General features: G+C 52.9%; 7 protein-coding genes across 7 annotated transcripts; 2 read left to right on the plus strand and 5 right to left on the minus strand.

Moving 5' to 3' along the window:
* Window positions 1-1305: 1305 nt before the first annotated feature.
* GMORB2_5463 (Glutamate or tyrosine decarboxylase or a related PLP-dependent protein) lies at window positions 1306-4728 on the minus strand (the record flags this gene model as incomplete). Its single annotated transcript, XM_035467437.1, has 7 exons — window positions 1306-1888; window positions 1945-2825; window positions 2900-3008; window positions 3076-3625; window positions 3693-4046; window positions 4122-4518; window positions 4579-4728. 7 exons carry the CDS (start codon window positions 4726-4728, stop codon window positions 1306-1308), a joined length of 3024 nt encoding a protein of 1007 aa, XP_035323449.1.
* A 3728-nt stretch (window positions 4729-8456) lies between these two features.
* Window positions 8457-9851, minus strand: GMORB2_5464 (uncharacterized protein; the record flags this gene model as incomplete). Its single annotated transcript, XM_035467438.1, has 1 exon — window positions 8457-9851. The coding sequence occupies one exon, from the start codon at window positions 9849-9851 to the stop codon at window positions 8457-8459; it is 1395 nt and encodes a 464-aa protein (XP_035323450.1).
* A 642-nt stretch (window positions 9852-10493) lies between these two features.
* On the minus strand, window positions 10494-11418 carry GMORB2_5465 (uncharacterized protein; the record flags this gene model as incomplete). Its single annotated transcript, XM_035467439.1, has 2 exons — window positions 10494-10978; window positions 11043-11418. The coding sequence occupies 2 exons, from the start codon at window positions 11416-11418 to the stop codon at window positions 10494-10496; spliced, it is 861 nt and encodes a 286-aa protein (XP_035323451.1).
* Window positions 11419-12655: 1237 nt separating this feature from the next.
* On the plus strand, window positions 12656-13902 carry GMORB2_5466 (SET domain-containing protein; the record flags this gene model as incomplete). The annotated part of the gene is made up of 2 exons (XM_035467440.1): window positions 12656-12775; window positions 12847-13902. 2 exons carry the CDS (start codon window positions 12656-12658, stop codon window positions 13900-13902), a joined length of 1176 nt encoding a protein of 391 aa, XP_035323452.1.
* Window positions 13903-14520: 618 nt separating this feature from the next.
* On the minus strand, window positions 14521-15722 carry GMORB2_5467 (RRM domain protein; the record flags this gene model as incomplete). The annotated part of the gene is made up of 3 exons (XM_035467441.1): window positions 14521-14645; window positions 14703-15262; window positions 15349-15722. The coding sequence occupies 3 exons, from the start codon at window positions 15720-15722 to the stop codon at window positions 14521-14523; spliced, it is 1059 nt and encodes a 352-aa protein (XP_035323453.1).
* A 1242-nt stretch (window positions 15723-16964) lies between these two features.
* Window positions 16965-17271, plus strand: GMORB2_5468 (SecE/Sec61-gamma subunits of protein translocation complex; the record flags this gene model as incomplete). Its single annotated transcript, XM_035467442.1, has 2 exons — window positions 16965-17052; window positions 17123-17271. 2 exons carry the CDS (start codon window positions 16965-16967, stop codon window positions 17269-17271), a joined length of 237 nt encoding a protein of 78 aa, XP_035323454.1.
* A 457-nt stretch (window positions 17272-17728) lies between these two features.
* GMORB2_5469 (DDB1- and CUL4-associated factor 11) lies at window positions 17729-19869 on the minus strand (the record flags this gene model as incomplete). Its single annotated transcript, XM_035467443.1, has 3 exons — window positions 17729-17892; window positions 17957-19426; window positions 19656-19869. The coding sequence occupies 3 exons, from the start codon at window positions 19867-19869 to the stop codon at window positions 17729-17731; spliced, it is 1848 nt and encodes a 615-aa protein (XP_035323455.1).
* Window positions 19870-20218: the final 349 nt, after the last annotated feature.

Genomic DNA, 20218 nt, shown 5'->3' on the forward strand with positions numbered 1-20218 from the left:
GGCCCTCGGCCACGTGCCGTCACTCTCATTCTTTCTCACTCCATCATCACTTCATTGCGTCTTTCTTTTCGATGTTTATCTGTCAGCCTCGACACATTGATGTCGAGGTTGACATCCTCCCAGGCGAACAGCCTCGCAATGGCTTGGTCCAGCTCATCCTGGACTCGGACTCCCGCTTCTCGGTTGAAGCTCTTGGCACATTATTCTTTACTCAGCCAGAGCATCCTCACCTTCATGTTCAAGTAGAGATGCTCCCTGTCGGAGAGCTCAATCTCCCGACCAGTTTCATCACGGTGTCCCCTGGGGATGGTGCGTTGGATCCCCTATTCTTCTTCTTTCCATTAGCACTTTGCTTCTATACTAATTACGTTTCTCGAACTAGGGACGGTCCCGATTTTACTCCCTAAAGTCCTGGCACTCGTCAAGATCAAGCGACTCAGCCACATTATCGACTCAACTCGTCCCGAGTCCAAGCGCAAGGCCGAGAGAGATACATCAGATGTGATATTCCTGCTGCAATATCTTGTCAAGAAACAACAGAAGATTGATATTGCCACGTACAAGGCGGGGTCTCCAGAACGTCTGTACGCGGTTGCGAGCATCGTAGCTAAGGTTTAGAAGGACCTCGGCCAAGATGATTACCTGGAGCTGCTGCACTCGGTTTTGGGTCCCGAAGATCGACAGAGGATCGAAACGGCTGCTTTCCAGTAGTACTTGGGGTCGTGGGGTGCGGCGACGATGGAGGGAACAGTCTGTCTGCTGTTATATGCTGTTTCAGTATCTTGATTTTTTTGCTTCCCTTTTGAGTAAGACCTCCTTTGTTCGTGCAAGGTTCCCGATAAAGGACACTGTCAGATTGCTGATTGAGAAAGGAATTGGGCGAGAGCGCTTTACATGCACCGGCACTCATCAACACCCCCCAGGAATGACGATCTACAAACCTAGCATATGTCTCGAAGCCCGGCCAGACTCGGGGACCGTCATCGTATGGGAACGAGATTAATCAGTCCAGTATGACGACGATGGGAAACGGTTGTTATGGGATGCTGGAACAGCCAGAATGGTTCGGTGGAAACGGGTGTCATCGTGTTTCTGAGAATTGGATCTACTTACGTACAGGAACGAGAAGACACGATTGAGAACACTACCACAGTCCACCCCCTGACTGACTGGGAATCTCTTCTGATAGAGTAGTAGTCGCCAGGTAACTATGGTTCCAGCACAAGCTTTCAGGTGCAGCCATGGGTATCTATCTGCCCAGTGGTACATCCGGCCGAAATCGTCATTGTTTCGGTCGTCACTTCGCTAGCGCCTGATTCCGGATGTGCCATCCAGCATGCCCCCAATTGTATCCAGCTGGTTCTGCCATGTGCTCTCCGTTTCTTTCTTGTGCTTGAACGGGTCCTCGTTGGGACCCTCCGCGTCCACTACGACGTGCCTTCCTAGTGTCATCTTACCGGTGTACAAGGGGTTACCTAGGTGCTTGAGTAATCCCGGGCCCTTCGCCTTAGGATCCTTGGGGTCCTTCCACACTTTGACGTTGAACGTCCTGCCCTTGCGGAAGAAGAATTCCTCGGGCAGGCTCGTATTTTTCGACGGGAACGGTTGCACCGCTTCCTCGGAGATGTTCGTGATGCCCAGGATAAGACCCTCCGAGAGCAGCGCTGTGGCCCGAGCGGGGAGTCCTGGAGAGAACACTAGGTTGCTGGCCGACAAATCGATGTTTGGAGCGTAGACGAGAACGTGGGAAACGTGCATATTCTCCGGTGTACCATACAGATAGAATGGCATCATATCAGAGGGATATTTGTCGTCCTGGTTGACAGAATTGAGAGGTCGGCTCTTGACAACAGATTTAAGCGTCACAGTCCCGGGGTTGGTGGTGGCTCTATGCAGAAAACGGTGAGCTTCTTTCTTCACACGGAGGGTATCACTGTTGCATACCTATCAATTTCTCCATGCGTTCCTTCTTTGATGATTGCCTGGAACGAGGCACTGTTGTTTCCAACGGAGTTGACCACTTCTTCGATGCTGTGTTTTTCTGTGGATCTCAAGATAGCGAGCTTGTCTCCATCTGCCTCCCTCAGCGATTCGTACGCCGACTGCAAGGTCCGGTCCAACGTTGCGGAGAAGACAATCTGCTGGCGTCTGGTCGCGCTGTGGAACGATGTCTGAAAGGCAAGGAACACAGTGGGCTCTGCCGAGGACCCCTGGACCAGGAACTGGATCTCTTGCTTCTTGCCTCGGGCGTTTCTCTTGCGACACACTTCGACCTCCTCTCGGATCACCTTCTGCAAGTCGACCATCAACTCGCTGAGAAAGTTCTTGTGGGTCGGGAACGGACTCATGACGACGTTTCGCAGAACAAAAAGGCTCTGATTGGTCTTGGTGACGCCGATCCTCTCTATGAAGGCATCCACGCATTTCCCGTAGTCGTCGTGCGAGAACTGAGTCGATGTCAGGAAGATTGGGATTTTAGTTGGGTCAGTGTCGCCGCTGGTAATGGACAGCCTGTCAACAATGTTCTTCATGAAATAGTTTGCCTCCTCCAGATCTGTGTTCAGGGTCTTATCCTCGTGCTTCCAGTTGAGCGCAAATGCGTTGATGTTGGTGTCGGAACCGAGCCTGCTGATGATCTCCATCGCCTCAGGGGACTTGAATATTTTACTGTCATCCTTTCCGATGATGAGCTCCCGAATCTTTCTCCTCTCCTTCTCCACCGTGTCTGAAAGGTAACCGTTCTTCCCTTGCTCCTCGGACCTCAGCATGTTGAGAGGCACGCAGATAAAATCATCGGTGACCATCGTAGCGTAGTATGCAGAGAGCTGGTACATACGTCAGCGGAGGACGAGAATTGAAGGTGATCTCGCCCCGGAAGGCGAGGACAAGGTCATGTTACCCTAGCACTAGTGAAGGTTGCTTCACCTAGTAGCATTCCGTAGCCACGGTTGTGCAGTCCGATCGTCTGGTTAGAGAACCACGCTGACATGGCTGCCGCACCAGGTTTGCTATCAAAGGAAGGTTAAGACGTTTGAAACCGACTGCTTGTTTTTTCTTGATTGGGCCACGGCTTACCTGCCCTCAACCCCGTAGACGCCAATGTTCTCGGCGGATCCTTGAGACAGATAGGGGCTCGACCATGTGACCAGGTACCTCATCCTCCCATCCCGGTACACGAGGCTCCCCGCCGGATACGGGATATACCCAGCCTTGTGAGGGTCCACGGTGATTGAATCTGCGTTTTCCAGGGCCCGCAAGTCCTCTCGAGTATCCGGGTCGAGATGGAACTCCGGATCAGGTTTGTTGGTCGAGCCAGCGTCGGGGTCGCTATTATGAGGTCTGTTGCGGCTCAGCATGGTGGCAAAGTATCCTCCCCAAGCTGCATCGGCATGGATGAGGAAAGATAGACCGTATTCGTCCTGTAGTGTGGCCCGCAGGTTGACGATCTCGGACAGTCTGTCGACGGCACCTTCCTCGGTCGAGCCGATCACGGCCACGACCGCGTACACGGCCGTTTTTTTCTCAAAACATTCAAGCAGATTCCTCTTGAGGCTTGGAATATCGACGCGGGCGCTGACATCAATGTCAACTCCAACCATGTTCTTAGAACCGAGACCGGCAATGGCTGTGGAACAGGCTGCGTTAGCTCATGCTGCTTTGCACGGCGTTCGTGGGTCTGGGGTACGACAAACCAGCTCCCTTTGGCCAGGAATAGTGACGAGTCTTTCCGACAAAGTACTTCATGGAATCCTTGATAGAAAAAGCGTCCTCCAGCTCGTTCCGACCGACCGTCTGGATGTTGTAGTCTCTGAGTACGCTCTCCAGGAACTCGCTGGTGATACCATACCTGTTGTACAGAGTAGTTGGCATGTCAAGAACAGTCTCGGGACGGAGGTTCAGAAGCTCCCAAGGCGTCATGTCCTTGAAGAGCTTCTCCGGCTCGTCCTTCCTGCACGGCTTAACGGTGAAGTCATTCGCAATGAAAGCTAGCTTGCCCTTGGTAACGGCCTGGAATAGACTGAGAGGGTAAAATTTCAGATTTCGTGCTTTCAAACGATGGTATGTCAGTACTTTCACATGCTCCCTAGGTCCACTTCGGCTAGACGAGCAGTTTAACTCACCAACCCAAATAGATTCCAGGTTCGCAATTGTTCCGTCACAAGTGATGTGGCCCCAGGCAACTGGCGGCTGCGGCGCCTCCTCTTTGAAAGGAGCCTTTCTCTCATCGACCTTGTACCCAAATAACTTGCACAGCTGCTTCCCGACCCGCAACTCCACCAACGTGGTCATCGGGCTCGCCTCGAGGGCAACATTGTTCGGGTTGTACAGCATGGTCATGAAGTAACCGAGGAGGGACGACATGGTCAGGTCGGTACACATGTGGGCTTCATAGCGAGGGGACCAGAAGGGAGCAGAGTGCTCGCCCAGCAACTGCGCAACTTTCTGGGTGGCGAGTCTGAGATTGTCCCTCACTTCCAGGAACTTCTTGGACCGTCGGACCTCTTTGGTTATGAACCGCTAGGCCACCAGGCCTGAGTCAATGAAAGATACGTCCTGGAGCGAGGATGGGTGACGTACCTGATCACTGGGGTAGTAGTTCTGCCGAGCCTCGAGCAACTCGTCCAAGACGGTATTTATGTTTGCTCTGAAATCGGGGAGGTTTGCCCCTTTCGGCCCGATGAAGTACGAGTGGATGGCACTGTATTCCTCGGGGAGTTCGGTAGGCATGGTTTCGAGATTCAAATGTTTATCAGAGGGGACAAGTTTTGCGATATATGCACTTTCTGTCGATGAGAATCGAGAGGTTGGATATCAGCATAGACAGGAAGATGAGGGCAAGAGGACGTTTATATACATCTTTCCCTGGCGGTCGTCAACGTCATCCATGCGCCTCTGTTTCTTCATCCTATACGAACACATCCTTGAGCCATCAGTGCATGTACCTTTTCTCTTCCATCAGAATGTCCGTCTCCCAGAATATGACACTGAGACCCATCTTTGCTCTCGGGAATCAGAGTACAATATGTACGACCTGCAGGACATACGTAAGTTGTTTCACCGGATACCTGTATTGCGCATCGTCTACGTAGGAATTCGCAACTAAAGGGGTAAAGAGCATCGAATTTCAGAAGCTGAAATGGGGCTCATTACTGCGTGTAGCTCTGTGAAGGCTTCATGTAACGACATGAGGAGTCGAAGTATACTTCAACGGCCGAGACATTGGCTTGACCGGATTCGTCTAGGCAGATTATTGACTACATCAACCTTATAGATCCACACATTGACCTAAAAGAACCAACTGTACACCATACTTCTTATCCACGCACGCCGTTCCGTCCCGTCCCGTCCCGTCCCGCCCCTCACCCCCTCTGTTAGCGTTGCATGTAATACGGGGGCAATTCACTAGAAAGCGAGGAGACGATGACGATTATCGTTTCATCTGAATCTCAGTCGAGACCGACGGGGAGCGTAATCCGTGAATAGGCAGCACGTGTTGTTGAGATGACAATCTAAGCAGCAAGGAACAGAGATGTCGTCAGTTGCGGAAGATAATTGAGTAGCTGCTCTGGACACAGTGCCTACCCTCACTAAGCAGACACCGCTCTTAGAGCTCATGTATGTTTCTCAAGGATCTCTACGAGCCTCTTTCAAATGGTCTTTAGTTTTTGATTCTACACCTTGGGCCCCCGCTGTACTAATACTTGCGACGAAGGGTGTACAACCTGTAGTGTTTAGATGGAAAGCGAGAGACAAAGGGAAGAAACGTAGTTGCTTGATATGAGTTTAGCCGAAAGAGGTATCCTGACAATGGACTGTCTGGCTGATATTGTACCCGTCTCCGAGGGTGTCCCCTCCCGGGTGCAGTCTCAATGACGATTGCAGCTTCTTCATTAGAAACAGACAACGAGATCATCGCAGTTGCTGTCTGAACCATGAGTACCGGGGAAGGAGTGTTGCGAGACCTCTTTCCTTCCCTGTGAGAAGGGGGCTTGTAGGGAGTAGGGGACTCATGGGAAGGAAAGCCTCACGACTACAGCCGGAAGGAGAGAAAGGAGAGAGTACCCCACCCACTTCATGGATGAGGATGTAGTTCGCTTCCATATTTCATAATCAGTTTTCTGCTTCATTTTTCATCCCTCTGTCGAGTGCCTCTTGTGAGGCCCCCTCGCGCCACGTTTGTCTATTTTCTTTCTGTTCGTGCTGTGAGCGTTGTCACATGTTGGACGAGTATGAGTTCGCAGGAGCGTGTTCCCGACACATGGCACCCGTTGTATGGCAGGAAACCATGAATCCGAGTGAGATATCATCATCGCCCTTGCTTGTCTGTTAAGGATGCGTTGTGGGAGGAAGGTGTGTGGGACTTGCACATACCGAGATGATATCCTGTCTGCCACCCATTACGTTCAGGAAGGAGTTGCTCTAGATGATATCCGGAAGGCGCAAAGACAGTAGTTATGACTGCCCATGGGACGACCGTAAGAATGTCAAAGATGGCTTCACCTTCCATGTCTGTAATCAGATGCGGTCTTTCCCAGACTGTCCTCGGGCATTCTGGTCCTTCCCTACCTCGATGCCGTGGCTACATGTAGTAGAGTCGTTGCCTCCTTCCAGTCTGTATATATTTACTACCAATCTCATCTGCGGGAAGGAGCCCGATGCGTATCTAGAAGGAAGCTCCTCCAGTCCCCAAGTATAAAACAGATCTAGAAATCCTCTCCCATCTCTGGTTCATCTTCAACCTGTTTTCCATTCTCCATCCTCAACTCATAATGCCATCATTGTCCATCCCGATCTTCCTCAATCTCTCTGCGTCTCGTTCCTCCTCCCTTCTATGCATCAACCTGTCCGATATCTCTCCTGTCATTCTGGCACTCCACTTGGAGCCCATCATAAGGCCGGCCGCATTTTATCTCAGGAGACTCGACTGCCAATCCATGCCACGAAAGGCCCAGTTCAGGTCTTTGGAGTATTTCATCACGGATGTGTTTTGGCCTCCCACAGGTGGGTTCCCCATTCCCTCGATGAAGATACCACCCTTTCTCTATGATCTTGGGCTTGGCCCTTGATGTGATTAGTTGAGTCCTGGTGTCAGAGAGAAGTCTTTGGTGCGGTTCCCACTCAGCGTTGGCTGATAAACCCACAGATCATCTAGGTCACTTTTATCTCAGAAGACTCGGCAGCGAGCTGGCCACACGGATATCATCATAGATGACAGTGCCTTGATGAACGGTGGGCCCCCCTATCCCTCGGTGATGATAATACCCGTTTATCTATGATCTTGGGCTTAGCCCTTGAAGTGATTAGTTGAACCTGGTGTCTGAGATGGATAGAGGCTCCCACTCAGCGTTAGCTGATCAATGTTTTTCTCTCTTTTCTTTAGGTATCCGGGTTGGGGACTCACAATGATGATGTTGAGAAGGTCAGGTTTGGGGGAGGTGGGGGAAGGGGGCAAAGAATTTATACAGACATGGAGTGTCAGCTACGTTTGAGTTTTTTTTTAGGTTTTTTTTTTTTTTTTTTTTTTTTTTTGACTTTATGCGTTGCGCACTGGGATGATTGATGACGCATCGCGGTGACGAATATTAGTCCGTGCAATGAGTTTCGTGGTGGAATCATAGATAAAAGTTGGCAATCTGACTTTTTCCGCACTTTTCATTTGGAAATGGCGCTCATCGAAACTCAGTCTCAAGGTGAAGTATTCAAACGCTCATCAAAATTTTCGCGCAAGAAGTCAGGTTCTACATTACAGATTCCATACTACTGCGTCACATGGTCATTCTACAGCGTAGTAGCATGACGCCAAGGCATCCAATACGCCGCTGGAGGTTCAGGGACGCTCATGAAGATTTATGAATATTACAATAGCCATAGAATGTTTCTAGAATGGTGGGCTTGGTCGAGGATGTTACTGTTAAGCATAATGTCATATATCCCATGATAACTGTCGAAAAAAAGTGGTTGCTTGATTTGTTAGTCAGTTAGTATTACAGATTACAGATTATAATGAAAAGACCATTATTAGTGTTAGAGCACCCGTAGAAACAATAAGCTGTTAGACATGGATGGATCATGCAGCAATCCATCCATGCACAATGATTTACAGCATGCATCGTGTAAGACAGAACTCGGAACTAGGGAAAGGAAAGGAATGTGTATCACAACTTGACTACTTGACTACAGGAACACTACAGATTAAATACATGCAACCCAACCCCCCCCTTTGTTGGTAATCTCGTTACACGTATTGCCACTGCTAGTTGTGACCCGACGATAACGCTGGGTGCCGTTGTCCTACTTCATCCACTTACACCAATATCCAACATCCATACTTATTGATACAAGACTAATGTTCCTTGATGCCGCAATACCGTCTTAACCGCTTGAGTCTGGTCGACGTACTACTATTTTCGGAACCCATGCCCAGCCTTTTTAGAATACCGTTGAGCAGCGGTAAGTTACCTATGCATCCAGGTCAGAACACGGATATAGACAGTATAGTCTGATACTCTGACGTCGAGAGGGGCGTGTGTGTGTGCAGTGACAGCATATCCCGTGTACCTACGTCGCAGAGAGTTGAACTCGGTATAATTGGTCGGGAATTCGGGGATACGCTTTCCGTCGACGCCCTGTAAAGACGATATTTTGTCGCTGTACGGCTTGGAGGACATGTTGGCCAGGCGTGCAGCATGATTGTAGTTCCTAGTGCGACTGACTGTTAGCCACAAAGGACTGCCCTGATGTTTACTGTGAGGAGTAGCGACGAACCCTGCTCGCATCTCCAGGCCTACCCTGACGATCTCGGAGTTGACAATGTCAAAGTGATTGTTCGCCGCCTCGTCGATATCGTCGCACGAGCTCTTGATCTTCTGGGCCAGAGTCTCCGCAGAGTTCGACACGGCCGTGGCTGTGTTTGCTTCTGATCTGTCCACGGCGGCGACCACGTTCCTCTCTGAACCCCGTACGGCCGTGGCGACAGAGTTTGCTGTGGATTCCGCGCCTGTCGTGATTCTGGCCTGCACGCTCTGCAGGCTGGCGTCGACGGTGTTGAACCTGCGGTCCATGTTCCGCGTCACCTGGTCTTTCGTGTCGCGGACGGAGTTCCCTAGTGCCATGCCCATCTGGTTCCGGTGCCCTTCGCTCTCGTCGACGGCGGTTCTCACCCCCACAATGGCCGCTCTCATATCTGCGAGCCAGTCGCTGAACTGGCTCCGGCTCTCGCTGAAGCTGGCGGACATGGTGCTGACATCCAAGGATACGGAGCTGGCCTGGTTGGCCACGGTGTCCACTTTCGTGCCCAGAGTTCGGAGTTCTTCCGTGTAATTCGGGCTGAGGCAGTTCAGTCTATCCATCAGCTCGGCGTGGCTGATTTCCATTCTCTCCTGGAGACTTTTGGTCGTCTGTTCCCCTTCCTTCTCCGGATTGCCGTAGTGGTGGTACATGTCTCTGGCCAAGATGCCGATGACCCCGTCCAGCTCGACGCGGTTCTTGTGCAGCGCGTTGGCCACGTAGTCTATCGTGGACTTTTGGTCGTCCAGACGTTTTTGTATATGCTCAATTTCCATGAGTGCTCGATCCTGGAACCTCTCTAAGCAGCTCTTGACATCCTTTACAAGTGTAATCGTCGTATATTCGGACTCGATTGCGCCCGTGGAGACCTGCCGTGTCATCAGTCCAGTGAGTCCTCTGCTGGCTCTCGGGGGGTTTCTCGCCTCCATATAATCCGGAGTCACTGGCACGTCTCTCATGTCGGTCTGGCTGCAATTATCGGCGCACCTGGATGGGAGTGCGCTGGGGCCAACGGGCCCATCCGTCTGGGTCTGCGCCCTTTGTTCTTGAGAGGCAGAAGGCATTGTTGTCGCGGTCTGAAAGTGAGGAGGCCCAGGAATGCATCTAACCCTTCACTCACTCTCTTTTTCTATCTACAAGAGATCCCCCTCCCCCTCCACGCTGATTGATTATGCTCCGTCAGCCTCGTTTTTACATGGTGGTGGCAATCTCGGTGTATATGCAATTTCCTGTTGCGAAGACAGCCTCAGGGAAAAAGCGGGGGGGGGGGGGGGGGGGGGGGGGGGGGGCCGTGATTCTGTAGCGTGTACATATGCTTGCAATGGATCCTGTGTGTAGTCGATGTTTGCATAGGCACTATCGTGGCAATGGCCCATTGGCCCATATTGAGGTTGCGAACGCGGTTGGTGATGTACAACCGACGGGACTGGTTGCTTTATCGCATGCGACAACCTTCTGAGAATGCCAGATGGACGTCCATGCATGCTAACTTGTCGTATCAAGATACACCTGTCGTAGTCCGGCCCACTGCCTACGCCTTAGTTACGCCATTGTCAATTGGCCGTGCAAGGGTGCAGAGTCGTGAGTTTCATGTGCATGATGCAATGGTTTGCATGCTTGCCGTCAATCATGGGAACTAGATATTACATCCAAGAGGCAAAACAGGATAGGAACACAAACACCAAAAGGGGTCATCGCTATCAGCCTTACGAGACGGACCTGGGCGGGTCCCAATGCATCCCGATTCCAAAATCAATCTCGGCATCATCCATCTTGACAGCAAGCTGCCAAGGCTTCAGACCCGGCCAAAAGTTATCCTGCGTGCATGACGAGACCTCGCCCGGCTGACGGACGTCGATCCATCCCAGGCTAGTCCGGGGCGAGTACATTGCCGGAAACACGGCACACCACCTATCCGTCCCCGGCAGCTCACCCCTGCTACCCTTTCCGTCCGGCAGCGGGGGCTGTACGAGGGTGGCGTCGAGGCCGACGTACTTGAGCATGCTGGTGGACGACGGGATAGCCGGGATGTAGGGAAACGACGTGAAAGTACCCTGGAACAGCGGCTTGGAATCTGCCGACGCCTCTGTCGCGTCGCCAGCTGTGTCGTTGGCGAAGACCTTGATGGTCGTGGACCCGTCAACGTTGTCCCTGAAATCGAATGAGGCGAGGTGCTTGGGTACGTTCCAGTCTGGGACATCCATCCCTCTGTCAGCCTGATTTCACCTGATCGAGGGATTGCGAGGATGACGCACTCTTCCTCCCGTTCCAGCACGTGTGCTCTTGCGAGACGTATATCCTGGTGATGCGCGCATTCTTCTTGGTGGCACGCCTGCCCCCGGCCTCTTCGACCGTGTACTCGTGGAAGCCGGGTATCAGGACGAGCTCGTCGTACGGCCCCACGGGCGTCTCGGAGTACCGTATGATCTGGATGACACTGACGCCGCCAAGGTGCTTGCCGTCTCTGGAATCGGCAAAGGACGACTGGGCCTCCAGGGCCGAGTACGTGAGGCCCGCGGCCGTGGCCTGGTCAACCTGCTCCTTGGTGGTCCAAAAGGCCAAGCTGTAGATGGTGGTGGCCTTGAGCTTCCATGGTGGAGGGGCAGGCTGGATGTTGTCGGTGGTGGGCATGGTAGCATGGAGGGGAGGAGCTCCAGGACAGCCGACGGGTAGTTGATGCTACGATATATATAGGACAATAACGAGTAGACATGAATGATGTCGGTGAGGGGGTAAATGGAGAGGAGAGGACGGAATAAAAGTGATGTCATGTAGGCACGGGAACGCGATGAGAGGGGGCCATGCAACCGTTCATCCCGCGTCTACTCTGAGGCCCCGCGGCTTCGACTTCAGGGTAACTAATACTGGCCGTATTATGTTGCCATCATTTATTAAACTATGATCCATCCTTCTATATCGTTATTGTTGGATTGCATCACCTGCATCTCCAGCGATGCTCCATAAAAGAAAGGATGATGCCCCGGCCTACGTGCATGTTACCAGTCACACACAACCCACACCTTTTCCGTCATTAATGTGGTGGCGCTACGTCACCTCTAGCCGTCACCATTGGGTCAGCGATATTATGCCTACCAAGATGTCCCACGGCCCATAAACGTTGGCCTGCAGGGGTCATAACACTATGATGGTCTTCTAATGATACTACGGAACTATATATCTGTAATCCGCACTCGTAAATGACTAAAAAACCAGATTACATTCTCATCATGCTATTCATACCTCGTAATTTCCCCCCTACTCCCATGAGGCGCTTGTTTTCATCTCACCTAACCTGTACTCAAATCTTACAAGGGACTCGAGGTAATGATAATATACAAAAAGCCATCGACGGGTGCAAAGATACGATGAAAACGTAAAATACCAATGTATTTTTCGCTTCTGAACACATAACTGCTTTATGAACAACGTTTTATACAGTCCTCTCTCTGAGTAGAGAGGGGAGGAAAGGAAAAAATGAGTGTGTTGACCGCAGACTAACACCGTTATACGAGTGAATACTATCACTATAATATATCTTACCCAACCATTCAAGCTCGCCGTTTTATCCTCCGATGTGGAGTCATAGCCTTCATCAGCAAAGTCTCACAATAATCTATCCAGTCTCTTACCCAACGTCCCTCCAGAACACACGCCATATCAAAAATAACATCATTGCCTATTCCAACACCGTTGTCCATAAGACTTCGGACCTCAAGAGGCAAACTATCTCACAGAGTGTTGCCATCGAAGCCTCGAATAAGAAGAACAGGACAGGCAAAGAAAGAAGAAAAAAAAAGCACAAAAAAAAAAAAAAAAAGAGAAAAGAAAAGAAGAGAAAGAAAGAAGAAAAAACAGCCAGCTTTTCATCATGGACTCTATAAGCCGACTACTCGACTGGGCGAGTACACAGGGCATAGTTCTCAACGGAATGACACCCAAAGAGCTCCCAGGCTGCGGAATAGGTCTCGTATCAACGCGCGCGATAAAGGTAGGCCAGTTCCCATCAACCATCCCACCACATCTCACACTGCCTCTCACACGACTCATACCGTGAGGCAGCCTAAGGAGACGATCCTGAGCGTGCCGTCCTCCGCCCTCCGCACACTGGAAAACACGCCCAAGCCCATCGTCGATGCCCTCCCTGGGGCGACGGTGCACGCCATCCTCGCCGCCTCTCTGGCTGTGGACCTGGCCAACCCGCCGTCCGACGACTTCCGCATCTGGAGGGACGTGTCCCCGACGCCGCGCGACATGACGACCAGCATGCCCATATGCTGGGATGCCTCTCTGCAGGCTCTCCTTCCCAAAAAGGCCCGCACGATTCTGGACAAGCAGATTGCCAAGTTCGAGCGCGACTGGGCGGCCGTGTCGGCGGCGTCAGCCTCAAAGGTAGAGCCCATCAGCAACCTCACCCGCGAAGCGTACCTGTACGCTTGGCTGCTGGTCAACACCCGTACATTCTACCACACCACACCGACGACGAAGAAGAAGCTTCCCAGGGAGGACCACATGGCGTTGCAACCCGTGGCGGACCTGTTCAACCACTCGCCCGACGGGTGCGCCGTATCCTTCACGTCCGCCGGCTTCACCATCACCGCCGGCGCCGACATCCCCGCCGACACCGAGGTCTTCATCCAGTACGGCTCGCACTCCAACGACTTCTTGCTGGTCGAGTACGGCTTCACGCTCCCCCACGGCCTGAACTCGTTCGACGAGGTCTGCCTGGACGAGTACCTCTGCCCGCGCGTCGCGTCCCCCTCCAAGAGGAGGATGCTCGAGGACAGGGGCTTCTGGGCCGGCTACATGCTCGACTCCGAGACCGTGTGCTACCGCACCCACGTCGCCCTGAGGGCCCTGTGCCTCCCCGAAGACGAGTGGATCGATTTCGTCGACGGCCGCCGCGACGAGGATCTCGATCAGCACCTCGTCGACAGGGAGCTGCTCAGGATCCTGAGACGGTACGCCGCCGACATCGCGGACACGAGGGAGAAGGTAAACGACGTCAGTGTCGGCGATGTCATGAGGAATCGCCTGCGAGAACGGTGGGAGCAGATTGCCGACCTGGTCGACGCCGCCATATCAAGGGCATCAGGCAGGATTGGCAATCATGTATGAAATGAGAAGAATACCAATGCAAAAGAAGGACATGATGCCGTGTAAATGGGGTCAAAACGCTGTACCCTTTCCAGTTGGTAACAAACAACGCCCCTTCTTGATATACACGTACAACATGAAGAAGAAACAAATGATACAAAATTGTTTTACATCTCTTTTTAAAGCCCGGTACGCTGTGCATCCTAACCATACAGGAAACAACATAAATCCGGCGTATGCGCAAAGCAACTTCATACAAAAAGCGCACCGTTCGTCTTTCCTCCGTCCGCATTAAGAAAGATCAAACGAGGGGGAAATACAGGAGTGAAGAAACAGCAGGGGAAAACAAGAGAGAAATCGCCTCTCTCTACCCATGGCGCCCGTCCATAACAGGGGGACCGACAATAAAAAACAACAACCATAGTATAATAGCGAGACAGTAAGAACAGAAAAAAGCAAGGTAGGAAAAACAGACAGTAGAAGGAAGTAGCTAGTATTGATTCGCCCTATTACCAGATAACTGGCCGACTGTGCGCCATTGTGTCTCGTGGCCCAGTCAATAAACTGCCAGTAGGGGAGAAGGAGCAGGCGAAAAGGAGAAATGTAGGCAAAAGAAAAGATGGCCCAGTCACAGATTCACTATTCTGGCCGTGGCCTCTTGGCTCCATGAGGGTTGCCCCAATCGCCGCTGTTGCCACCTCCCTGCTGGTTCTGGTTGAAGCCAAAAGCCCCAGGGTTGAAGTTGTTGGGCATTCCTTGGAAGCCTGCTCGAACTTGCATGTTAGCCAGATGAAGAGGGAAGGAAAAGGCCGGAGACCTACCTGGCATTCCGTTGGCACCCATCATGCCCATACCCATACCACCGGGCATACCCATAGCCATACCGCCCATGGGGTTCATGCCCATGGGGTTGATACCCATGCCCATCATGTTACCGCCGCGGCCACGCATAGCACCGGGGCCTCCCCTCAGGTTACCGCCCATCATGTTGCCGCGGTTGCTGAAGCCAAAGTTACCGCCGCCGCCGAATCCTCCTCCCATGTTGTTATTGTAACCCATGTTGTTAAAGTTCCGGTTGTTGTTGCTGTAGCCCTGGTTGTTCATGTTTCCGCGGGGGCCTCCAAAGCCGCCGCGACCGCGGAAACCGCCGCCTCCGTAGCCGCCCCGGTCATTGTATGTTCCCGTCGGGGTAGAGCGCGACTGATCCTTCCCGCGCGTTGGCGCATCCTTGGGGAGTGTCCGGAATGGGTTCATTTGTGTGTTCCAGTACTGTGCGGTGATCTTCTTCACGCCAAAGCTGCCTCCATCCTCGGGGAGTTTTTCAACCAGATGCTTGGCTGCGGTGGCAGCCTGAGGTGTGTAGAACTCAAGGTACGTTTGCCTGAGTGTGGTGTTAGCAAAAACAGGACTCCAACCCTTGGACCGCTCCGCATTTTGGGGCAGCATAAAGTTGCCATTCTGACATACCCTTTGCTTTTTCCATTGACCTTGTGTTCGCTAAACGTAATGTCCTTGATCCCGTCCTCCGCGCCAGCTTCGGCCAGCCACCCTCGGATATCGTCGTCGGTGGTCCACCAGTTGAGCTCAGACAGCATAAGTGCCGTCGTGGCTCCTGGATCTACAGAGCCCCGTCGGTCGCCGTCCGTTTTGATGTGGTTCTGCCCATTACTGATGGCGTTGTTCTCGTGTCTCTGGTCATTGCGGTTGCTGTGACTCTGCTGCTCGTCGGCATGTCCCCCATTCCCGCCGTCCTGATACTCTTGCTGTTCATCCTTGACCTCGTCCTGATCGTTGCCGGTCGTGTCACCGTAGAAGTCGATCTCGTAATCCTCTTCGGCCATTTCGAAAGCTGTGCTGTTTGACGGATTGGTGACAGGCAAGATGGCTGGTATGCCCTCCAACGACTGTAGGGTGCGAGTGTGTGATTATGCAATGGAATAATACTGTATTCTGGCTTTCTTGGGAGATACAGGACTGTCCTCTGGCCTTTGTAGTCATATCAGCGTTTCTGTCTTGCCTCCAACATCCCAGAGGTTCTTTGCCGAAGCGAGAAAAACAAAAAGAGAGGAAGACAGGGGATCGTAGAAAAAGAGAAGGAAAGGAACCCCGAGATACAAAAAGGAAAGGCGCCGCGCTGTGCAAATCAATACGTACAAGAGCCACGGACAGAAAGACTCGGTTATCACCTCAGAAACTCAAGAGTGAGTCACCACACCCAGATCAAATTTTGGGAGTATAGGTACAGAAGAAAAAAAGAAATAAAAGCCCAAGGGAAGCCCGCAAGGGAAGCCTGCTCCAGCTGAAGCTTGGAAGAGAAAAAAAAAAGTTGGTACAAGGCAGTTCACAAGCCCCTATAGTTAGATGCCCCAGCGATAGAGTAACCAGGTAGCAGTCGTCACCAGTGTTTCTAACCAGCCTGATGACCGTCTCCGTAGTAGCCCTCCTGTGAGGCGTCGATGATGCTAGTCAAAGATGGGCAAGCTCGAGGGGCAAGGCTGTGTCGCAGTCTGATGAACCAGATAATGATCAACTCGATGCAAATTACCTTCTAGCAATCACAAGCAAGAGGAGGCAGTCGGGTGACGCTTGGAGCTACTCGAGCAGGGAAATTTCGATTTCGGCCGTGACCTGGTTTCGAAGGATGGATGATAACAGTAGAGAGCTGATGAGAAGGTGATTGACGGGGGGTTTGAGGATAAGGTGGACCTGAGTGCTTTGGTCTTGGCTTGATATGGTAAGAAGCAGCCAGCCGCAAAAGGAGCGCCCTGTCCCTTGGGAGCTGCCGGCACTGGGGTTATTCCGTCCGGTCCCTAGGAGAGCCCGCAGCTTACTAATCTATACAGTCATGGTGTTACTCTCAGTGGCAAAGGGGGGGGGGGGGGGCCGGTGGTTTAATTACCCGACATAATTCCGAAATCAAGGAGTCTGGGGGGATCTTTGTGAACACGTCTCTTTGGGTTCAGGTCAGGGTAAGTCGAGTTGATAGCATTTCGCCATCTACGTCCTCTCTCTCCCACACACTCTTTTATCTCCCACCATCAAACCTCTCATTACCCACCAACTTAACCCACTCAACATACACAATGGCCGGTGACCAGATCCAGGAGCTCCTTGAGGCCCCCGCCGATTTCGCCCGTAGTGGTGTACAATTCATGCGCCGTTGCACTAAGCGTATGTTGCGCTCTGCCGACGCACACGCACATACAAAGCGTTCTTGCTGACATTTCTCTTTCTCCTATAGCTGATAAGGCCGAGTACCTCCGTCTCTGCCAGGCCGTCGGCGTCGGTCTGGTTGTCATGGGATCGGTAGGATACCTGGTTAAGCTGAGTGAGTGGCCCTCCTTATCCTCTTACGCTTCACCTTCTTGGCAAGAATCGCGTGCCAACTGACACCTGTTCCATCACAGTTCACCTTCCCATTGCCAGGATTCTCGTCTCGTAAACAACGAACTCGCCAAGACGCATACGCCATCCGAATTGGAGAGGGACGACGAACGGACTACTGTTTTCGAACGACGATAGAAGGAGCGACCAGTGTTTTTAATCATCATCATCCTTTCCTTGCGACGAGCCATAGCTTTCTCGTGGCAGAAAAATATATACATGGGCGTTTGTTTTTTTTCACAGTGTGTATCTTCATCTCGAATCAACCCAGCGATTCTGAATTGTCCACGTGGAACTACAAGAAACTGGGAGACTCCAAATCGCATGGGGATCGGTGTTTGCGTGTAGGAGTAATGTACAAAAAAAAGAGACCAAAAGCAAACTAGCGCGCAACTCTCACAGTGCGCTATATGAAGCACAAAGCAGAAGAAGAAGCAACCGCCCTCAAGAATGGTCCTTAATTTCACCAGCCATTGTCCTCGTCATCCACCTGCCCCCACGTTTCCGCTTGCAGCTTGGAGTTGAGGTTCCGTGACATGACCGGCATCCCCTCGTCTTCCTGCCCCTCATTGAAGGAGTGCAGCGTGCAAGTACCACGCGACATATCGTAGCCGTTCCATGCAGAGGCTAGCAATTGTCAGTCATTTGAGAACATGGTGAGTAAGGAGCCGAACAAGGAAAATATACGTACCAACGATAAAAGGGGCATTGGGGTGCCAACTGGCATCACGGACGCAGGTTGACCAGCGACTTCTACCGTCCCATCGGTGGAACCTGCCGCCATGGCCGTCCCTGGGTCTGGAGCCCACAGTGGCCTGGTTGACATCGATGACCTGGGCTACGGTGGCGTCCATATTGTAGACGTAGACCTTGCCGTCTCTGCTTCCCGTGTAGACGTAACGCGAGTTTGTGGCGGACGGCGGGGAGAAGTGGCAGCGGATCAGGGTGCTGAGGACCTCGTGGCCGCGGAAGGTGACGATAGAATTGTCGTTTGGGTGGTCCCAGTAGGCCTGGTCGTAGCGGCCGGTGCGGTAGTCAAAGGTGCTGTAGCGGGTATGCTGCGTGGGTTCGAGCTCGCGGAAGCGGCCGGTGGACATGACCATGCGGAGGTCCCAGAGCTTCATGCTCTGATCTTTGCCGTTGCTGAGGATGTAGCGACCGTCGCCCTTGCTGTCGATATAGGTCAGGCCCTCGGTGTGGCCGACAAAGGCGCCAGCCTCGCGCCCGTCGCCCATACTGCGCCGATCCCAGACCTTGATGGTGGCGTCGTCGGAGCCCGAGTAGATGATGTGCGGCGACGACTTGTCGGCGAAGCACACGGCGTTGACGTCGTTCTCGTGGCCCTCGACGTGGTGCAGCACACGCCGCGACTCAATGTCGTACACGACAATCGAGTGGCGGTTGGTGCCCGCCACCAGCTCCCGGCCGTCCCCGGAAAAGCGGATCGACCAGATGCTCGAGAAGCCGCGGCCGACGTGACCCCAAGGGTCCTCACGCTCCCGCTGCCTCTCGCCTAGGTCCAGTGTGTACGGGTCGCCCGTGTCCAAAGGGTCTGTGGGCGCGATGGACACCATGCTCGATATCGACGTGTACGCCAGCCAGCGGTTATCCGGACTGAGCGAGGCGTCCGTCAACGTCCACTGGCCCCACGGGTAGTGCACCGTCTTGTAGTGCTTCCAGTTGTACGGGTCCGAGGTGTCATACATGCGCACGTTGAAGTCCTGGCACACCGAGAAGAAGAAGTTGCCGTCGTCGGAGAACTGGCCCGAGTAGACCGGGTCATCGTAGTGGATGATGTGCTCCGCTTGCGTCGTTGGCAGCATATTCTGCACCAAGAGGTCGTTGTTCCGCTTTCTATCGTCGTAGCTGCCGTCACCTAGCTCCCTCTCCAGCACCCGCCTGGCCGCGTTCTTTTTTGCCCGCCTGCCATCGTTGGCCGAGGTGGCTCCGAAAGCACCAGACCACATAAGCTTCGTGCCCTCGTCGCTGGGGACCTTGGGGGGCCGGCTGGCCTGTCTGCGAGCACGCCGGTTGAATCGGAGGTGGCCCAGTGGAGTCGCTTCGTCTATGTCATCACCGCCGGCCCCGAGAGCAGCATTCACTTCGGGAATCTGCAGGAGGGCGAGCATCTGTCGGCCGTTGAGCTGGCCTGACTGGGCGGCTGTCCAGGGTCTTAGCCTCACGAAGACGTTACAGGAATATTCAAGCGACCACTGTACCTCGTAGTAGACTTATCAGAGACACTGACCCGTCCGCCGGATTGCCGTCGGAATCGTCTTCCTCGTCGTCGTCTGGGTCGCCTACGATAACCCGGAAGCCAGTGTTGCTCTGGCCGATAGCTGGACGGAAGTCAGGAAAGGCCTCCCCTCAGTACGAGACGGGTAACGTACCTTCGTCGTCATCCTCGTTACCGGATAATTCAGCCTCTTCAAAGTCAACCTCGTCGGGTTCATCTTGGTAATCTAAATCATCGTCATCCTCGTCATCCTCGTCATCTTGAGGGTCTGGACGCTGAATTGCAGAGGCGTCAGTAGCGGAAGATGATTCGGACCCGGACTCATTATGGGAGACAAGGTCACCGCTGCCGGATGCCTGGCCGCTCATGGCGGAAAGCTCAAAGGAGGCGTTGGACAAACGCACGGCCGGTACACGGAGCAGTTGTGGGGTAATGAAGCGGTGCACAGCGGAAGCCCCGGTAGGCGACAAGACTAAGAGCAAGGGCAATGATCTAGTGCTCACTCTAGCCCGAAGGGATATGAGAAGGGATCCGAGTTCAGAATCAAGCCACGATATCCCGAGGATAGAAGATGAAGTTCATGATGGCAGGAAGAGTTTCAACCACTGACTGACGACATGAGGTGACCGCTTGGTCACGCATTCAGTGGGGTCCGGGAGCCCTGGCGGGGAGCTTCCCATGGGCGGAGATAGGCGTTGAGTCGCCCGTAGCTCCATT

This window comes from Geosmithia morbida (genome assembly GCF_012550715.1).
Source record: "Geosmithia morbida isolate 1262 chromosome Unknown scaffold_3, whole genome shotgun sequence".
In the NCBI taxonomy this organism is placed as follows: Eukaryota; Fungi; Ascomycota; class Sordariomycetes; order Hypocreales; family Bionectriaceae; genus Geosmithia; species Geosmithia morbida.